Source organism: Protobothrops mucrosquamatus, unplaced genomic scaffold (genome assembly GCF_001527695.2).
Source record: "Protobothrops mucrosquamatus isolate PMUCROS unplaced genomic scaffold, P.Mucros_1.0 scaffold3078, whole genome shotgun sequence".
Taxonomy (NCBI): Eukaryota; Metazoa; Chordata; class Lepidosauria; order Squamata; family Viperidae; genus Protobothrops; species Protobothrops mucrosquamatus.
The window spans coordinates 178,047-199,119 of NW_015389088.1; the positions used below are offsets into that span (position 1 = coordinate 178,047).

A 21,073-nucleotide genomic window follows, 5' to 3' on the forward strand; every position below is an offset into this window, starting at 1 on the left:
ATTAGATTAGATTAGATTAGATAACCTTTATTGTCATTTTTTTTCCCTGTGGGCACAGCGGCACCCATTAAAAATGAAATCTAGATTCTTTCTCTCAAAGTGTACACATACATAACACACATTTAAAACATACTATGTATAGACCTACACCCGGGGTAGGCAACCTTGGCTCTTTTATGACTTGTGGACTTCAACTCCCAGAATTCCTGAGCCAGCCATGCTGAGGGGAAAGGGAGAGGTTTCCAAGCTGAGCCACGCTGGCTCAGGAATTCTGGGAGTTGAAGTCCACAAGTCATAAAAGAGCCAAGGTTGCCCACCCCTGATCTAGATCATGATTTGATGAGTTTAGATCAGGGGTAGGCAACCTTGGCTCTTTTATGACTCGTGGACTTCAACTCCCAGAATCCCTGAGCCAGCCACGCTGAGGGGACAGGGAGAGGTTTCCAAGCTGAGCCATGGTGCCTCAGGAATTCTGGGAGTTGAAGTCCACGAGTCCTAAAGGGGGGCATAGTTTCCCCATGCTGGCTCAGGAATTCTGGGAGTTGAAGTCCACCAGTCATAAAAGAGCCAAGGTTGCCTACCCCTGACCTACACCCTTACATTTAAGCAACATATAAATATTAATTGCTGTCCATCTTGAATACATAATGGAAGGAGGAAGCTTGAGAGTTCACAAGGCTGACACTGTATGGAACGAAACAAAACTGGGACTGAATCTGGATGTTCTGCTTCGGAGACCACGGAGCCCCCTCCTCCCAGAAGGGAACAAGGAAAACAGGTTGTGAAGAAGGTGCGTGGTGTCCCAGACAATCCTGCAGACGCTGCTCAAGCCACGCTTCTGTGCCATGTCCTGGATGGGAGGGAGGGGAACTGCCAATCATCTTTTCTGCCGTCCTCACCACTCTCTGCACCGCCTTCCTGTCTGCTTCCAAACCAGACTGTCTCGTTGCTTGATCTGAGTTTGTCAGACAAACTTCTGACAGGGCCAGCCTGCAGGCTTTTTCACGCCACGTCTCCAAGACTGCAAATCCTGCACCTTTTTCAAACGGTTGCCCGGGTCTGCACGCAAAGAAGACCCCGGCCTTGGCTGAATCCCACAACCGCAGGCCACTCCTGGCCGCAAGATGGCACTGGAGACAAGCACAACAGGCCCTTTCCTCAACAATAGGGGGGAAAAGTTTAGCGTTGCCCACTGCCTCTGTCTCCCCCCTCCCGCCGCCAGCATGTGATAGGGCTATAAATATTTAAAATGCCACAATATTAAGCAATTAAAGCGACTGTTCTTGTGGAAGGCTGCTTGAAAGATCTTTTTAACCTTTAGCATTTCACAGTTAACCAAAAAAAAAAAAAAAAAGGGAAGCTACAAAATGCACACGGTTGTGATTAAGGAGTGGCACTTGACTTCACTCTCACGCCTTGCAGTCAGCAGAGCCAAAAAGATGGATTTTGCCACAGTTTGGGAAAGAGGGACCCAAAGGCCAGCTGCAGCAGGGGAGAGGCAGGACTTGAGCTACCAACACACACGTACACCTCAAAAAAACAACAACACCCAAATGTGTGCAGAGGGCCCAAATTTCTTTGCACAATCCCTGCCCTCCTCCTCCTCTTCTTCTTTTATTTATATTAATAGCTTTATTAGTTTGTCGAAATATAAAATACAAAAAGAAATTCAAGAAAGTAATAGAAAAGTAATATATCATTATACATATTATAACTGCAGCACGCGTCGTACATGCACAATGTTGGAAAAGGGAGAACATACCAACAAATGAAATGATTGTATGTAAGATATTAGACTGTGCTAAGATGAACAAACTTTCCTTAGAAATAAAAGACAGAGAAGCTACAGAATTTTATGAGGTATGGGAGATGGATTATAACTGGCTAGAATGGCGGAATAAAAACGTACGAGAAGTAATGTAAATAAATGCAAATGATTTTAAGAGGTATAGGACATAGTATTGTTAAAGGAAAATAAATGTATTGTGTATTATGTTTGTTTGTAAAGAGAAAAAGGGGGAAAAAAAAGAAAGTAACAGAAAAGTAGATAAAGGGGGAAACTTTATCAGGAAAAGTAGAAAAAGGGGGAGGGAAACAAAAAAAAGACAGTGTAAAGAAGGAAGAAGGGGGAAAAAAGGCACCAACTTCTGACTCTCTTTAGCACCATGGAAGATAACAACATCACAATCACAACTTTTTTTTGCTTTTACCTAACAGTACACGCAGTCCATTTCTGCAACAATGAACCTACGTAATTAACTAAAACAAAATCAAGATTTTATTTTTCCTTCCTCATCGCAAGTTACAAAACCCGGAAGCGATTTCAAAAGAGAAGCAAGATTAAATATATTCTCTTCTTTGGATAAAAGAACTAGTTATGGAAGCACAAGCAGTAGAACACAGTCAAACTAGAGTCTTGGACTTTAAGAGAGCTAATTTCAATAAACCTAGAGAGGGATTGGGAAGGATTCCATGGATGAGAATCCTCAAGGGGAAAACAACTCAAGAAGCTTGGGAAATTTTGAAAAGTGAGATAATAAAAGCCCAGTCCAGCACAATACCAACAAAGAGGAAAAATAACAGCTCTCAAAAGAAACCAGCATGGCTGCATAAAAAACTCTCTGACAAATTGAAAGATAAAAAGGACAAGTATAGAAAGTGGAAAGAGGGGCACATAACTAAGTCAGAATATCAACAAATAGCCTGGGCCTGCAAAGATGAAGTGAGGAAAGCTAAGGCTCAAAATGAACTAGTTGGACCATCTCTGCTTCTCACTGCTGTGGGGAGTAACATATAATCTCCTCTTCTTGAGGTCCATCCATCCATCCATCCATCCGTTGCAAGGGAGCCAATTCCTGATCAACTTACTTCCTTTTTTCCACATTCCAGAAGATTTCAAGAGCCCTGCCTTTCTGATTCTCACAACCAAACCACCGCAGAACATCCTCTTCTCAATGGTGACACAAACCAAAGACTAACCCCATCTGTGTTTCATTTCAGGTCAACCCTTCAATTATCCAATTATTTCTTATTTTAATGATTTCATAAATCCACCGATACGGCTGCCACCTTGTACGGACATTTCTGGGTGGCCAACAAAACCAGCAAAACACAAAAGAACAACCAACCAGTAACAATAAAGAATTGTCAGATGCAATAAACATCTTGCTATCCAAGGGCAATCAAACCCAAGGTGTATAATCACACTCGCAGCACACACAAAAAACTTTCTCGATATCTTTTCCGTTCCACCTTCATGGCGCCTAGACCTGGTGGCTAAGCACCATTTCTCTGACTGAGCCAGCCGTGTGCGGCAGCAGCAGCCAAAAAAGCTAATATAATCCTGGGTTGCATAAACAGAGGCATAGAATCAAGATCATGCAAGCTATTAGTACCGCTTTGTAAAACCCTAGTAAGGCCACACCTGGAATGCTGCATCCAGTTTTGGTCACCATATTGTAAAAAAGATGTTGAGACTTTGGAAAAAGTTCAGAGAAGAGCAACTAAGATGATCAAAGGCCTGGAGACTAAAACATATGAAGAACGGCTGCGGGATTTGGGTTTGGCTAGTCTAGAGAAAAAAAGGACTAGGGGGGACATGATAGCAGTCTTCCAGTATTTGAGGGGCTGCCACAAAGAAGAGGGGGTCAAACTATTCTGCAAAACACCTGAAGGCAGGACAAGAAGCAACGGATGGAAACTAATCAAGGAGAGAATCAACCCAGAAATAAGGAGGAATTTCCTAACAGTGAGGACAATTAACCAGTGGAACAGCTTGCCACCAGAAGTCGTGGGTGCTTCATCAGTGGAGGTTTTTAAGAAGAGACTAGACAGCCATCAGTCTGAAATGGTATAGCTGCCCTATAGGGGGTAGGTAACCTTGGCTCTTTTATGACTGGTGGACTTCAGCTCCCAGAATTCCTGAGCCAGCATGGGGGAACTATGGCCCCCTCATGACTTGTGGACTTCAACTCCCAGACTTCCTCAGCCAGCATGGCTCAGCTTGGAAACCTCTCCCTTTCCCCTCAGCGTGGCTGGCTCAGGAATTCTGGGAGTTGAAGTCCACGAGTCGTAAAAGAGCCAAGGTTGCCTACCCCTAGCCTAGGGGTCTCCTGCTTGAGCAGGGGGCTGGACTAGAAGACCTCCAAGGTCCCATCCAGCTGTATCCTGATTCTGAGGTGCCATGGACAACCTGGGGGAGAGGCACCCTCATCCCCAGGCCATCTGCTGAAGAAGACATGGGCAATGTGGATGGTGTCCGGAATCCTTATTTACATGACTGGGAATCCAAGTCACCACAGGGACGATGCTGACCTTTTACTGAGCTGTAGAGAAACACACACATGCCACACAAACACACCTGCTTCTTCTCTTCGGCGTCAAGAGATCCATCCTTCATACTTACTGGCTCGATCTTCAGCGCGTTTCGATAGCTCCCGAAAAAAGCGGCCTGGGCTTTGAGGAACGCTCTGGCGACCCCATCCCCTGTGGTCATGGAGACCTTCTTCAACCGGCTTTTCAGCGAGGAAATCTGGGAGAAGAACAAGAAGAAGACATTTCTATCTCAAAGGTCCTCAAAGGAAACCATGGTCTGAATCCTGAGGAGAAACTAAGCTTCGATAAGACTCTTGAAAACAGGACCCATAATGGCTTAATAAGATGACTTTCATGAACATAATGGAAACAAAAGCTGATTAGAAAACACGTTGTATGTTGATGTTATTATTATAGGCATAAATACAGAAAAAAAAATATATTCAACTTGGTGTGTACTGAAAATATTAAGAATTATATTTGTTTAATGAAGACCAGGGGTAGGCAACCTTGGCACTTTTATGACTGGTGGACTTCAACTCCCAGAATTCCTGAGCCAGCCACGCTGAGGGGAAAGGGAGAGGTTTCCAAGCTGAGCCATGCTGGCTCAGGAATTCTGGGAGTTGAAGTCTACGAGTCATAAAAGAGTCAAGGTTCCCCACCCCTGATCTAGATCATGATTTGATGAGTTTAGATTAGGGGTAGGCAACCTTGGCTCTTTTATGACTGGACTTCAACTCCCAGAATTCCTGAGCCAGCCACGCTGAGAGGAAAGGGAGAGGTTTCCAACCTGAGCCATGCTGGCTGAGGAATTCTGGGAGTTGAAGTCCACGAGTCATGAGGGGACCATAGTTCCCCCACGCTGGCTCAGGAATTCTGGGAGTTGAAGTCCACGAGTCATAAAAGAGCCAAGGTTGCCTACCCCTGATGTAGACAAAAGGAGAATATTACTGGAAGGAGAGCGGATCGAGAAATATATTACCAATCAACTTATTAATTGTGGAAATTATCATTGATTGTTTTAAATATATGAACCCAGACAACACACTGTTCACGAAGCACTGAAAATTGTTATTGTAAAAAATTTATATATATATATATAAATTGGTGCACCCTGTCGGCCCAAATATGGGAGAAAGGAAAACTAAAAAGTTCGAAATGGCTATTCCAGTTCTCGCTTAATTCTTTGTTAGCAATCCAAATTTTGAAATACACACACACACACACATACACACACAAACCCCATTTTGATAGGGCTGGGAATTCACTAAATGAATGGTTGGAAGTTGAGGTATCTTTTTTCTTTTAATTTAAAAAACAATTGAATTTATATAGAGGATTCCCTTAATATGAATTAGGATAAAGATTATGAGTCACTAGAGGTATATATATTATTCCCCACAGCAATGAGAAGCAGTGATGGTCCAACCGGTTCTTTTATCCAAAGAAGAGAATATATTTAATCTTGCTTCTGTTTTGAAATTTGCTTCCGGATTTTGTGCTTGCCATGAAAAAGAAAAATGAAACAATGGTTGGAAACTGGCCAAAGAGAGAAGCAACCCGGAATTAAGGAGAAACTTCCTAATGGTGAGGACAATTAGCCAGTGGAACAGTTTGCCACCAGAAATCGTGGGTGCTCCATCACGGGAGGTTTTTAAGAAGAGGCTAGACAGTCACTTGTCTGAGATGGTATAAGTTCTCCTGCTTGAGCAGGGGGCTGGACTAGAAGATCTCCAAGGTCCCTTCCAGCTCTATTCTATTCTATTCTATTCTATTCTATTTTCTATATTCTATTCTATTCCATTTTCTATATTCTATTCTATTCTATTCTATTCTATTCTATTCTATTCTATTCTATTCTATTCTATTCTATTCTATTCTATTCTATTCTATTCTATTTCATATTCTGTTCTATTCTATTCTATTTTCTTATATTATCTATTCTATTCTATTCTATTCTATTCTATATCTTCTATTCTATTCGATTTTCTTATATTCTCTATTCTATTCTATTCTATTCTATTCTATTCTATTCTATTCTATTCTATTCTATTCTATTCTAGTCTAGTCTAGTCTAGTCTACCCTACCCTACCCTACCCCAGTCCACTCCATTCCATTTTCTATATTCTATTCTATTCTGAATTAAGGACTAACTGGTGGAACAGCTTGCCTTCAGAAGTTGTAGGTGCTCCATTCACTGAAGGTTTTTAAGAAAAAAATGAACAGCCACCTATCTGAATGATATAGGCTCTCCTGCTTGAGCAGGGGGCTGGAGTAGAAGACCTCCAAGTCCCTTCCAGATCTATTCTGATTGATTGATTGATTGATGGAATATACAGCTTGTTGGAGACCCCACATCTATCTTCCCGAAAGCATTATTGCCTCTAATGGGCCCCTGTTCTTTAGACCAGCAACAAGCAAAACAGGATGGAGTCTAGTAATGACTTCACAGGAGACGATCCTAACACGGTTCTCCCCCTTTTCTCATTAGAGCAGGCAGGGCTGATCTGCCACAGCCCCAATGCCAACGGTGCCCACCTGTCAACAGGTGCCACCCGTCACTCCTCCGGCATCCTCGAGGCTTCTCAGAAGCTCTTCCCACCTGCGCTTCAGAGGATGCTGCACTTAACCTTCACCGCCCTCTTCATTTCATCCCGGAGGTGTTTAATTGCCTCTGATTCACAGAGCGCCACTTCAGGTGAACACAGCCTGATGGGCTCATTACCATCGACACAAAAGAACACTCTCTGACGGGAACTGAGCAACTCGCAGCTCGCACACTCGCTGACTTGGACACATTCTCAAAAGTGAGCAGAAGCGTTCCGGGTTCCAAAGTGTGCGTCTCACATCCTCCATGTTCCTCCAGAATCGCAAGAGTCTCCATGGTGGCTGTCTACTCAACCTTGGTCACCTTCAGATGTCTGGCTGGGGAATTCTGGGAGTTGAAGTCCACCCATCTTAAAGTGGCCAAGGTTGAGTCGATACACCATAAACACACCTGATATTTCAGAGAAGTATTTCTCGATATCTTCTCCGTTCCACCTTCATGGTGCCTAGACCTGGTGGCTAAGTACCATTTCTCTGACTGAGCTGGCCGTGTGCGGCAGCAGCCAAAAAAAGCTAATACAATCCTGGGTTGCATAAACAGAGGCATAGGATCAAGATCATGCAAGGCATTAGTACCGTTTTATAAAACCCTAGTAAGGCCACACCTGGAATGCTGCACCCAGTTTTGGTCACCATATTGCAAAAAAGATGTTGAGACTTTGGGAAAAAGTGCAGAGAAGAGCAACTAAGATGATTAAAGGCCTGGAGACTAAAACATATGAAGAACAACTGCACGTTTTGGGAATGGGTGGTCTAGAGAAAAAAGGACAAGGGGCGACATGATAGCAGTCTTCCAGTATTTGAGGGGCTGCCACAAAGAAGAGAGGGTCAACTTATTTTCCAAAGCACCAGAAGGCAGGACAAGAAGCAATGGATGGAAACTAATCCAGGAGAGAAGCAACCTGGAATTAAGGAGAAACTTCCTAATGGTGAGGACAATTAACCAGTGGAATAGCCTGTCATCAGACATTGTGGGTGCTTCATCACTGGAGGTTTTTAAGAAGAGATTGAACAGGCACTTGTCTGAGATGGTATGGGGTCTCCTGCTTGAGCAGGGGGCTGGACTAGAAGACCTCCAAGGTCCCTTCCAGCTCTATTCTGATTCTGATTCTTCTCCATTATGGGGTTTCAGACTTCTTTGCCATGAAAGAAGTGCCTGGCTGAGGAATTCTGGGAGTTGAAGTCCACAAGTCATCAAAGGGCCAAGTTTGAAGACCCCTGTTCTGCACTCTTGGGAAAGTTGCCCACAAAGTCAACATGTTCGCCAAGCTGTCCTTGCAATATGGCAGGGTCCCTACCGCCACCCTGCCCTCACGGTGGACGATAGCCGCACGAGGAAGAAACGGCTTCTTCCCCAGAGCCGTGGCAGAGAACACACAACCGGGATTGTGTGTCTAAAGAACATGTCTCTGCTCTTGGCAGTTCGGGATGAAAGGTCAGAGTTAAGCTATCACCATGTTTCAAAATGCGATCTGTGCAGCGCGGCATAATGAAATGGTTCACTAAAGGGACGAGAGGAATTTATTTTAATTAGATCCGTGGCTTTGGAGTTGTCAACATGAATAAAAAGCAAGGGGGAAAAGACCCAACTTGCAAAATGCGGTATCAAAAGAAGAGTGGGGGGGATGAGGGGGGGGGATAAAGCCTCCTTCAAGGCAAGCGGCTTTGGAGAAGTGGGGGTTGGGGGCGAACAACGCCCGAATTAAAATAAATTTTAAAAAAATTACAAACTTTGTGCTCAGCTGCCCCGCTCAACAAATTTATTTAAAAAAAAAAAAAAATAACCAGTGAGGAATGAGAGAAATTAAAAGTCTTTGATGGTATCCTTCTCCAAAGAAGGGGAAGAGACTGGACAGCCATTTGTCCGAAATGGTATAGGGTTTCCTGCCTGAGCAGGGGGTTGGGCTAGATGACCTCCAAGGTCCCTTCCAACTTGATGATGATGATGATGGCCAAATCAGCGAGAAGAGAAAAAGATGCTTCACAAAGCAGAAAACAATTATCACACGCCAATTAGCTTTTTTTTCACAAGATGGGAGGGCTGTAACATTGTGATGGGCTGGCATAAATGCTGCCAGGGGTGGCCCTGACATCCTTTTACCAACACAGCTCCACCTTGGTGAACTTCCTGTCACAAATCCTCTAGGAGCCCGCCGTGTGCAGCAGCCGCCAAAAAAGCTAATACAATCCTGGGTTGTATAAACAGAGACATAGAATCAAGATCACGCGAGGTATTAATACCGCTTTATAACACCCTAGTGAGACCACACCTGGAATGCTGCAGCCAATTGTGGTCACCGTGCTGCAAAAAAGATGCTGAGACCTTGGAAAAAGTTCAGAGAAGAGCAACTAGGATGATCAAACATGTGAAGAACGGTTGCAGGATTTGGGAATGGCCAGTCTAGAGAAAAGAAGGACTAGGGGGGACATGATAGCAGTATTCCAGTATTTGAGGGGCTGCCCCGAAGAAGAGGGGGTCAATATATTCTCCAAAGTACCAGAAGGCAGGACAAGAAACAACGGATGGAAAACAATCAAGGAGAGAAGCAACCTGGAATTAAGGAGAAACTTCCTAACAGGGAGGACAATTAACCAGTGGAACAACCTGCCTCCAGGCCTTCCCTCATCCGATCCCGGCAAGCCACTTTTACCAAATATGAATAAAAAGAAGTGTACTCACTATATCATTTGGGAGGTTTTGCAGGTCATCAAAAGGTGTTTCCAGTGTGTTAGTGTCCACATTCAGGATGACCACGTCATCCAGAGAAATATTTCTGACTTTCTGAAAATGAAAATAGAGAGAAGCAAGTAATTTATTTATGCCCCCAAAAGATTCATGTTGCTCAGCTGTTTCCAAAATTCAGTTGTCTCAATTTTTCCCTGTGCACCTTCCCGTCCCCAAATGCACATATGAATCTTTCCAAATTCCTGACCTGAGGATTCCTAGCTTAGTTATATTTTTTTAAAAAAAATCTGAACAAGCAACCAAGTGGTTCCCTTTTCCTTTTAGTCACGTTAGTCTAGATATGTCCTCCAAAGGGCTTTATTATATGTCCTTACTGGATACCGAATTCATGATGACTTCTCCAGTCTTCCACAGAAATTTTAACGCTCAATGTGGCACCTAGAATTAAGGCCGCAGTGCTATTTAGTGTTCCAATATCTCAGGGGCTGCCACAAAGAAGAGGGAGTCAAGCCATTCTCCAAAGCGCCTGAAGGCAGGACAAGAAGCAATGGATGGAAACTAACCAAGGAGAGAAGCAACCTAGAACTAAGGAGAAACTTTCTGACAGTTAGAACAATTAACCAGGGGAACAACCTGCGTCCAGAAGTGGTGAATGCTCCAACAGTGGAAGTTTTTAAGAAGAGACTGGACGGCCATTTGTCTGAAATGGTATAGGGTTTCCTGCCTGAGCAGGGGGTTGGACTAGATGACCTCCAAGGTCCCTTCCAACTTTATTATTATTATTATTATTATTATTATTATTATTATTATTATTATTATTATTACTACTACTACTACTACTATTACTATTATTATTATTATTATTATTATTATTATTATTATTATTATTATTATTATTATCAAACTAAATTTAACAACTAAAATAATAATCTTGTCTCTTGAATTGTTACCAAAAAGCCTCTCCAGCAGAGAAGACCCAGGATTCTGGGTTATTAGATTTAAAATAGTGGGAAATTAGTGGGAAATAAGGCTCTGAGTTGTATAATATTGAAAAATTAGGACTGAAAAAGAAATAAAAAGTAACTATCAGGAATATGTTTTGACTTATTGATTAACCCAGGCAATATGTATAATGGCTATGATCTACTAAAAGGGGATATTTTATTATTAACCAGAAAATTTAGTATGGTTGGAAATAGAAAATCTTTAGGAAATATAATAAGATTACATTTAAACAGGTAAAACATGTATTTTGGATATTATAATTTCTTATGAAGTGTAGATAAGGGAAACCTTGGGTACCTAGAGCTTGAAAACCATGGACTTTAAAGGTTGATTGGAATATTGGTGCGAATTTAAAAATTAAATAAAAATTAATAACACGACATGGATTGTTATATACCCAGATTAATTAAAATACGTATAAGCTAAAAATGTATTGATAAATGTAACAATGATGTTTTCATTGAGTTGATTTAATCAGAAATGTACTAACTTGTAAAGGAAAAAGAGAAGAAATATTTGATGATGTAACCTGAGATCAGTAGTAAACTTTATGTTATTGAATTATTGTTTAACCCTGCCACCACGTTGCTTTTCAAAGACTTAAATGTAACAAGTGGAAAACCAATAAAATATTATATATATAAAAAGAAAAGAAGACCCAGCATGTAATTTGAGTTGTTGAACTCTACGCCATTCGGAGGCTTAACAGCAGATCTGAAATAAACCCATCCTTCTTTGCTCAGAAATATTTTCCAGAGATCAGGACTTCAGCGTTACTTTACTACACCATTAGATTTAAATAAATGCCCGCTTAGTCTCTCTCAAAGCAGATAATGGTACTTAGAACTGACGCCAGTGATGTATCTTCTTTGACAAAGTGATAAAACATGTCTTTGAGGACTTGTCCCTTTGACAAAAAAAAAAAAAAGTAGTGGCACCATCAATTAATCAACCCAACTAGAGTTGATGAACTGTTCCTATTCCGCAGCCCTTTCCCGTCCGCAGAATGCTTTGAGGAAAAGCAAAGAGCCCACTTTCAATCTACAAGATTTGCAAAAACCCCTTTTAGGAGCGCATCGGTCCCTGTAGGAAGTTTGATGATCTGGAAAACACCCCAAACGGGCGGTGGAAACTTGCAGGCTACAGAAAAGTCGTAACGACGTATTGATTTGGTAGCTCGCGAGGGGATATCTCCTTTTACGATTCTGTAAGGAAAGCTTTAATTAAAATCACTCTCTGATTTACAGTCTGACATGGCTGCTTCACCGACTGGGATGGTTAAGTAGCACATGTCCTTTGACCTCTGAACCCTTTGATCCAAGGGCAGCAGGTAGCCTGTCTTCCGCCCACTCATCCCCGCTCCTCCCGTGCTTTTTCCACCGGCCCACCAATTTTGACCTTGAGAAGATATCCTTATCTTCAGATGCCTCCAAATTTTATTGGTGGCTAACGTAGGGACATATTTCCTTGAAGCTGATCTAAAAATCACAAATGGTCCTGAAGGACATCTTTGAAACTCCAGACTCCAGAATGACAGTTTGGTCCATAGACTTTATAACCCGACAGNGAAATGGTATAGGGTTTCCTGCCTGAGCAGGGGGTTGGACTAGATGACCTCCAAGGTCCCTTCCAACTTTATTATTATTATTATTATTATTATTATTATTATTATTATTATTATTATTATTATTATTATTATTATTATTATTATTATTATTATTATTACTACTACTACTACTACTACTACTACTACTACTACTACTACTACTATTATTATTATTATTATTATTATTATTATTATTATTATTATTATCAAACTAAATTTAACAACTAAAATAATAACCTTGTCTCTTGAATTGTTACCAAAAAGCCTCTCCAGCAGAGAAGACCCAGGATTCTGGGTTATTAGATTTAAAATAGTGGGAAATTAGTGGGAAATAAGGCTCTGAGTTGTATAATATTGAAAAATTAGGACTGAAAGGGAAATAAAAAGTAACTATCAGGAATATGTTTGACTTATTGATTGACCCAGGCAATGTGTATAATGGCTACGATCTACTAAAAGGGGATATTTTATTATTAACCAGATAATTTAGTATGGTGGGAAATAGAAAATCTTTAGGAAATAGAATAAGATTACATTTAAACAAGTAAAATGTGTATTTTGGATATTATAATTTCTTATGAAGTGTAGATAAGGGGAACCTTGGGTACCTAGAGCTTGAAAACCATGGACTTTAAAGGTTGATTGGAATATTGGTGAGAATTTAAAAATTAAATAAAAATTAATAACACGACATGGATTGTTATATACCCAGATTAATTAAAATACGTATAAGCTAAAAATGTATTGATAAATGTAACAAGGATGTTTTCATTGAGTTGATTTAATCAGAAATGTACTAACTTGTAAAGGAAAAAGAGAAGAAATATTTGATGATGTAACCTAAGATCAGTAGTAAACTTTATGTTATTGAATTATTGTTTAACCCTGCCACCACGTTGCTTTTCAAAGACTTAAATATAACAAGTGGAAAACCAACAAAATATTATATATATAAAAAGAAAAGAAGACCCAGCATGTAATCTGAGTTGTTAAACTCTACGCCATTCGGAGGCTTAACAGCAGATCTGAAATAAACCCATCCTTCTTTGCTCAGAAATATTTTCCAGAGATCAGGACTTCAGCCTTACTTTACTACACCATTAGATTTAAATAAATGCCCGCTTAGTCTCTCTCAAAGCAGATAATGGTACTTAGAACTGACGCCAGTGATGTATCTTCTTTGACAAAGTGATAAAACATGTCTTTGAGGACTTGTCCCTTTGACAAAAAAAAAAAAGTAGTGGCACCATCAATTAATCAACCCAACTAGAGTTGATGAACTGTTCCTATTCCGCAGCCCTTTCCCGTCCGCAGAATGCTTTGAGGAAAAGCAAAGAGCCCACTTTCAATCTACAAGATTTGCAAAAACCCCTTTTAGGAGCGCATCGGTCCCCGTAGGAAGTTTGATGATCTGGAAAACACCCCAAACGGGCGGTGGAAACTTGCAGGCTACAGAAAAGTCGTAACGACGTATTGATTTGGTAGCTCGCGAGGGGATATCTCCTTTTACGATTCTGTAAGGAAAGCTTTAATTAAAATCACTCTCTGATTTACAGTCTGACATGGCTGCTTCACCGACTGGGATGGTTAAGTAGCACATGTCCTTTGACCTCTGAACCCTTTGATCCAAGGGCAGCAGGTAGCCTGTCTTCCGCCCACTCATCCCCGCTCCTCCTGTGCTTTTTCCACCGGCCCACCAATTTTGACCTTGAGAAGATATCCTTATCTTCAGATGCCTCCAAATTTTATTGGTGGCTAACGTAGGGACATATTTCCTTGAAGCTGATCTAAAAATCACAAATGGTCCTGAAGGACATCTTTGAAACTCCAGACTCCAGAATGACAGTTTGGTCCATAGACTTTATAACCCGACAGCAATCGATCCCCCATGGAGAAGTGGCTTCAGCTTCAGTTGGAGATGAAACCCTAGCAATTTTTTTCCACACACCAGATCAGGGGTGCACAACCGCCAAATATTTGAAAACTGGGAGAATTACTGATGCAGCCCTCCATGAAAAATGTCTCTGATTCGGAAGATGCTGGTTGATAATCTCAAGGATTTCCAGATCCTGTGAGGCCTTCTCCAAAGTGGTAGCCCGGATGTATAGAAAGTGTATCTCCTGCTAATTCTGGAGACCATGTTCTCAACAAAAGTGGAAGATGATCTATGTAGACCAGGGGTCGTCAAACTTGGCCCTTTTATGACTTGTGGACTTCAACTCCCAGAATTCCTCAGCCAGGCACAAGTTTGAAGACCCCTGGGTTACGTTGTATGGTGAACTTCTCCCTCAGCTTCCACAGTGGTGTCACCAAAACAAACAACCCATCAGAGCAGCATCCATTATTTCTGACATGGCTGCTTTCAACTCAAGAAGCTGGAAGCAAACGGTTTGTGTAGCATGTCATCAGAATCTGAGCCCTGGCTGAGGAATTCTGGGAGTTGAAGTCCACAAGTCATAAAAGGGCCAAGTTTGAAGACCCCTGATGTAGACCCTTGCTTGAAAAGTGTTTGTAACCCTGTCAGAACATCCTTCCTGTCAACTGCAACATCTTCTAAAGCAGAGTCGGTCAAAAAAAAATAGTCACAATAAGCAATAAATCCTCTAAAATAATGTTTGGAGCTCAACCCTGCTGATTCACGCCACAATCAGCTGTTAGTTGTATCCTCTCACTCAGATCTGAATTCTCCGCCAGACATTCAGCAGGTCCTCGGGTGTGGGAAACCAAGTGAGAATCTACTGAAAGATCTTCTGAGGTCCAAGGCCGAGAAGATTTCCATCAACCAGGAAACTGGGCAAAACCTTGACTTCTTGAGGCCCACAAAGAAGCGCCTGAACGTAACCACAGACTGATTTTGGCTCCAGCCACGAAGAAAACGGCAAAAGAGAGGGAGGAAAGATCAGGGCGAGATGCTCTGATTATCTTATCTGCTGGCAATTTAACGGAGCTTATCCTTCTGTTTCCGGAATTTGAATGGCTATTGCCGTAAAAAGTCTTCCATTATTCATACGGCACAACCCCCCGTCTGTCTTACGAACTTTCTGTCTCCTTTGAAGTTGCTCAAAGAGATGGCTAAAATAGAAATCCTTCGGCTGAATGAATGATTAGGTGATGACAGAGAACTTGGGAAGGAAGGAATCGTGAAAAATTCGGAAAACCCCACTTTTGAGACACAGAGGTGGGTTTTTAAATCAGAAACCAGGTCTTTGGCCCAAAAACACCCCCCATAACTTTATCTTAGTGGAGAGTTTTCCAATTATAGCAAATTAGACCCAGCAAACTATGGATAGGTTTGATATTTTAACTCCCAAGGAACGGTCTATCTGCATCACAAGCCAAATCCGACATTTTCCTGCAGTATAACAGATTAACAGAGTTGGAAGGGACCTTGGAGGTCATCTAGTCCAACCCCCTGCTCAAGCAGGAAACCCTCTATCATTTCAATATCTTCTTAGAAACCTCCAGTGTTGGAGAATTCATAATTTCTGGAGGCTGGTTCCGCTGGTTTATTGTTCTCACTGTCAGAAAATTTCTCTTTAGTTCTAGGTTGGTTCTCTCCTTGACTAGTTTCTATCTGTTGCTTCTTGTCCTACTTTCTGGTCCTTTGGAGAATAGATTGACCCCCTGGTTTTTGTGGCAGCCCCTCAAATATTGGAAGACTGCTATCCTAGTCACCTCTAGTCCTTCATTTCATTAAACTAGACACACCCAATTCCTGCAATCGTTCTTCGCATGTTTTAGCTTTCACTCTCGTAATCGTCTTAGTTGCTCTTCTCTGCATTCTTTCCGGACTCGTACAATTTCTCATATCTTCCTCCCCATCCAACTCAAATGCCTGAAATGGTTTACAGCTGAAGAGGAAATAGCTTACGGGTGCCTGACAGTTACTGAAAAAGTTTCTGCCAGGAATGTCTGTATCAAATTGAGAGGGGAAGTTTATGAAACTTCAACCCCAGTTTCCAGGCTGAACAGGCGAATGGTAAGGCCACACTTGGGAATCCTGCATCCAGTTTTGGTCACCACAATGTAAAAAAGATGTTGAGACTGTAGAAAGAGTGCAGAGAAGAGCAACAAAGATGATCAGGGGACTGGAGGCTAAAACATATAAGGAAAGGCTGCTGGAATTGGGTATGTCCAGTTTAATGAAGAGAAGGACGAGGGGGGACATGATAGCAGTGTTCCAATATCTCAGGGGCTGCCCCAAAGAAGAGGGAGTCAAGCTATTCTCCAAAGCGCCTGAAGGCAGGACAAGAAGCAACAGATGGAAACTAATCAAGGAGAGAAGCAACCCAGAACTAAGGAGAAACTTCCTGACAGTAAGAACAATTAACCAGTGGAACAACCTGCCTCCAGAAGTGGTGAATGCTCCAACACTGGAAGTTTTTAAGAAGAGACTGGACAGCCATTTGTCTGAAATGGTATAGAATTTCCTGCCTGAGCAGGAGGTTGGACTAGATGACCTCCAAGGTCCCTTCCAACTTTTTATTATTATTATTATTATTATTATTATTATTATTATTATTATTATTATTATTATTATTATTATTATTAGACTTACCTCTATCAGGCTTAAATGAACTCCTATGAGGTAGGGCATCGGAGCGCTGGAAGGAAAGAGAAAAAAATTGCTTGAATTTGACAAAGGCAGAAATTAGAGTATTAGAAGCCAGAGTCAGTTTGACCAAACGGATATGGCCCGTGCTCACTTTACTTCTCCGGAGAATTCATTTGATTCCCAGATCCTGCAAGTAGGTATGTTTAAACCGACAAAACCAGGTTCCGTTCCTATTTTAAGAATCAAAGAATATGTTATCGTCGTATCCATTGGATATATGATCCCATATCAAATTTGAGTTTTAAGTTTCTTGAAGGGGTGTGTGGGGGGATGGTCTTCCCCATCCTTTAAGAGGTTTTTTTTCTGCATGTCCACCACATAGGGTAGAATGTTCCCTCTGCCTCATGCCAGTTTCCAGCATTTATAGCTATATAATTTGTCTATCGTGGCAATTACGGACGGAGCCATGTGCCACCTCTAAAATATTTCCATTTTCTCTTCCATGGTGATTTGGGAATCGAAGAGCAAGGAAAAGATGCTGCAGAAAGACATGGTGGGGTGCTTAAGCTCTTGGAAATCAACTGCTCTTATAAAATCCATGTCAGTGCCAAATCAAACTGTTCCCCCCCACCCCGCCCCCCTCAGCCTGAACCTGTCACCTAAATTAAATTGTAAACTAAAACAGCCAACAAACGCAGGAGAAGAAAGCCTTGTGGTAGCTTCGCACACATCTGGAAGTGATGGTCCCTTTGACGGTTAACCCGGTAAAATACTTTGCACCCATTATCCACTGGAGTTGTGGAAAGAGGAAAACAGCTAACTACGGGCCTGGGGGAAAAAAAAATGCTTTGTGTAGAGGAAACCAACAACTCTCCTCTTTCGAGACCGATGCAGAATTTCTAGCCCTTCCTTTCTGTTGGTCTACGTTTGCCTGTCCCTTCTCCCCGAGATTTTAATGATCAGAATTCGACGGCGCCTCTAAGCGCACGGCACCGTCTCAGGTATAAAAGCCATGCCAGATCAATGGGAGCCGAGAGCGGTAAGTCATTTGTTTAGCGGCACAAAACTCCAGGCTGCTTGCAGTAAGCAGCTGACGAGGGAGGACGTTAGCCTCCCTCCAAGCACTTGCCGAAGACGACGTGTCCCTAATTAAGTAGGTTCGGCAAAAAAAAAACAAAAAAACGACAGCAGCCTCGGCAGCGTGCAGAATTGTGAGGTCTAAAAACTCAGCAGGAAGTCTTAAAGGGTGCAAATGTCTCGTCTGGAGAACTCCAGCAAAGCCGGGCGATAAAGAAGAGCAGGCAGGGATGGCGGTTGTGTAAAAGCTGCCCTTTGCTGGGGCATCCAGAGGAACCACCTGTCACAAGCGGGGAAGGGAGGGGGAAGAAGACGACGACGACGAAGAAGAAGGAGACAGGCGGACTGTAAAACTTAATTAACTGCTTTGTGTTGTTGATCCGTCCGTCTTCTCAATTAATCAAGGCGCGCAATTGGGGACCAGGAAATATTTAATAGGGATGTCAGAATCAAAAGCGTCTCAAATATTGCAAAATACCCCAGGGCTCGGAGGGATGGGGGAAGAACTGAAGTCAGTCCCCAATCCCCCAACCCAGATTTTTCTATTGACAAGAAGAGGGAATATCGCCCTTGCAGAAGACATCTGTCGCTAGCATCCGTCCCGTCCCGTGCCACGCGCCTGCCCTGGCAGACTCAACATGACACCATCTCTGAAAGTGCACCCGGTCTTACACCTGGTGGTCTCTGGTGTGGAATGGGACAACTCGCCACAGCCGACTCGCCACGGATAGAATAGAATAGAATAGAATAGAATAGAATAGAATAGAATAGAATAGAATAGAATAGAATAGAATAGAATAGAAATACAGAATAGAATAGAATAGAATAGAAAGAATAGTAGAATAGAAATACAGAATAGAATAGAATAGAATAGAATAGAAATACAGAATAGAATAGAATAGAATAGAATAGAAATACAGAATAGCAGAATAGAATAGAATAGAATAGAATAGAAATACAGAATAGAATAGAATAGAAATACAGAATAGAATAGAATTACAGAATAGAATAGAATAGAAATACAGAATAGAATAGAATAGAATAGAATAGAATAGAATAGAATAGAATAGAATTGAAGAATAACTTTGTCCCTTTAAATATACACTAATCAGCATACATTAAAATGAGATTTCTTTGCGTACAGCTCTCAAAGGGTAATCACCTCGAATATACACTGCATAAAGAATAAATAAATAAATAAATAAATAAATAAATAAAATTATGCATATATCCACATACACACACATATGCGGCCCAGAGAAAGAACACCGTCTAGTTCGGATGCATACGTATACATGGCGAGAAAAACGAATCTTGCGAGTTTACCAGACGGGTGGCATAGGGAACAAAGCTGTTGCAGAATCTGGTAGTCCTGCTATAAATCCTTCGAAACCTCCTTCCAGAGGGGAGCCAAAGAAACAGACGGTAAAGTGGGGTGTGTGTGTGTGGGGGATCTCTAACAATGCTCCGAGCTCTAAAGCACATGTAAGTGCTTATAAGCAGCGTCCTGAATAACGGGAAGCGAGCTTCCTATAATCTTCTCCGCTGTCCTCACCACCCTCTGCATGGACCTTCTATCTGAGGCTCTGCTAGCACCAAACCAGACAGTGACGCAGTTTGTTAAGACGGTCTCTTCGAAAAGTGGCCAGGACAGGAGGAGAAAGCAGCCATAGGTTAAAACTGGAGGACTGAACTGAAGCAAACTTCCTAAAGTCTCAAAATACAAGCATTTGGGAACTATTTGCAGTTCTACGCAGTTCTTTCCCGGTGATCTAATGTCTCAAATTATCCCAAGAGTATCCAATGACCATTAACTATCACCAGGAGAGTCCGAAACGGGGTGGGCTGGAAAAACAGCCAAAGTCCAGTTGCAAAACAATCACATTTTTTTTCCCCCTCTTTGCCACCTGCTTCCTCTCTTGTGCTTCACCCTTCACAAGACACAACTGGACCACAGCTGCAACATTCCCCCCTTTCTCCCCCCCTCCCCAAATACCAACTCAATGTTTACATTTTAAACTCATAAGCAAATTAAAAAAAGTAGAACCTGGGAACTTAATCCCCCGTTCTTCTTCTTTCATTCCACCTCTCCAAAATCTCAGCAGACGGGACGGAGTTTGGGGGCCAAAAAAAGATCTTTTCATTTCCAAAATTGAGACAGCTATTTGGGAAGGGGATGTATTTAAGCTACACAAACTAGGGCTAAATTGATTTATCCAGGCAATTATCATGTACAATTACTATCCTAATTGAAGTTCACATCAGCCCACCGTAATCAGTTACGTTTGGCAAAAGGGCAATTAAATTCTTCCCGCTAATTACAGCTATTTTTAATTTTTTGGGGCCTTGTCGTTCTAAGCTACATTCCTAAACTGATCGTTTTGATTTTTCTCCCTCCCTCCCATCCGGGGCGTTTCCCCTTGTTCCAGAAGTTTTGGGGGACACAGCCCACCCTGGAGAAAAATTCTAGGGTGCATCTGAAATTGTTTACCCGTACCATTTCTTGGCTTTTCCCTTTTCGATTTTTACTTCACTGTTATAGGTAGTTCTCAAGTTACAGCAGTTTGTTTAGTGGCCGTTCAAAGTTACGATGGCATAGAAAAAAGGGACTTACGATCCTTTTTCACACTTACGACCGTTGCAACATTCCTCGTGAGGGTCATGTGATCCAAGTTCAGAAGCTTGGCATCCGACTCGTAGTTACGACTTTTGCAGCGTTCCAGGTCATGTGATTCCCTCTGATGACCTTTCCGCAAGCCAAAGTCAAGGGGGGAAGCTGGATTCGCTTAGCGTCCGTGTCACTAACTTAACTACAGTGATTCATTTGAAACTGTGGCAAGGAAGGTTGTAAAAAGAGCAAAATTCACTTAACAACTATCCCACTTAGCAACAGAAATTTTGGACTCCCGTTTTGGACTTATTGTGAGAGGGACCTTGGAGTCCTAGTGAACAATGACTTAAAGAAGAGCTGGCCGCGTGCGGCAGCAGCCAAAAAAGCTAACACAATCCTTGGTTGTATAAACAGAGGCACAGAATCAAAATCACGCAAAGTATTGGTACCGCTTTATAAAGCCTTAGTAAGGCCATATCTGGAGTACTGCATCCAGTTTTGGTCACCAGATTACAAAAAAGATGTTGAGGCTTTGGGAAAAGTTCAGAGAAGAGCAACTAAGATGACTAAAGGCCTGGGGACTAAAATACATGAAGTACGGCTGCAGGATT

The 21,073-nt window shown here is 42.0% G+C and overlaps 1 protein-coding gene across 1 annotated transcript in view; it reads right to left on the minus strand.

Annotated features, from left to right (window-relative positions):
* The window catches only part of DENND1A (DENN domain containing 1A), a gene marked incomplete at its 5' end in the record, with an annotated part of 125,991 nt that overhangs the window by 59,845 nt on the left and 45,073 nt on the right, over positions 1–21,073 (minus strand). Inside the window, 3 exons of the mRNA XM_029286196.1 lie at positions 4,406–4,531; positions 9,603–9,704; positions 16,778–16,823. Coding sequence (XP_029142029.1) covers positions 4,406–4,531; positions 9,603–9,704; positions 16,778–16,823 — 274 coding nt within the window. The remainder of the gene's footprint in view (positions 1–4,405; positions 4,532–9,602; positions 9,705–16,777; positions 16,824–21,073) is intronic.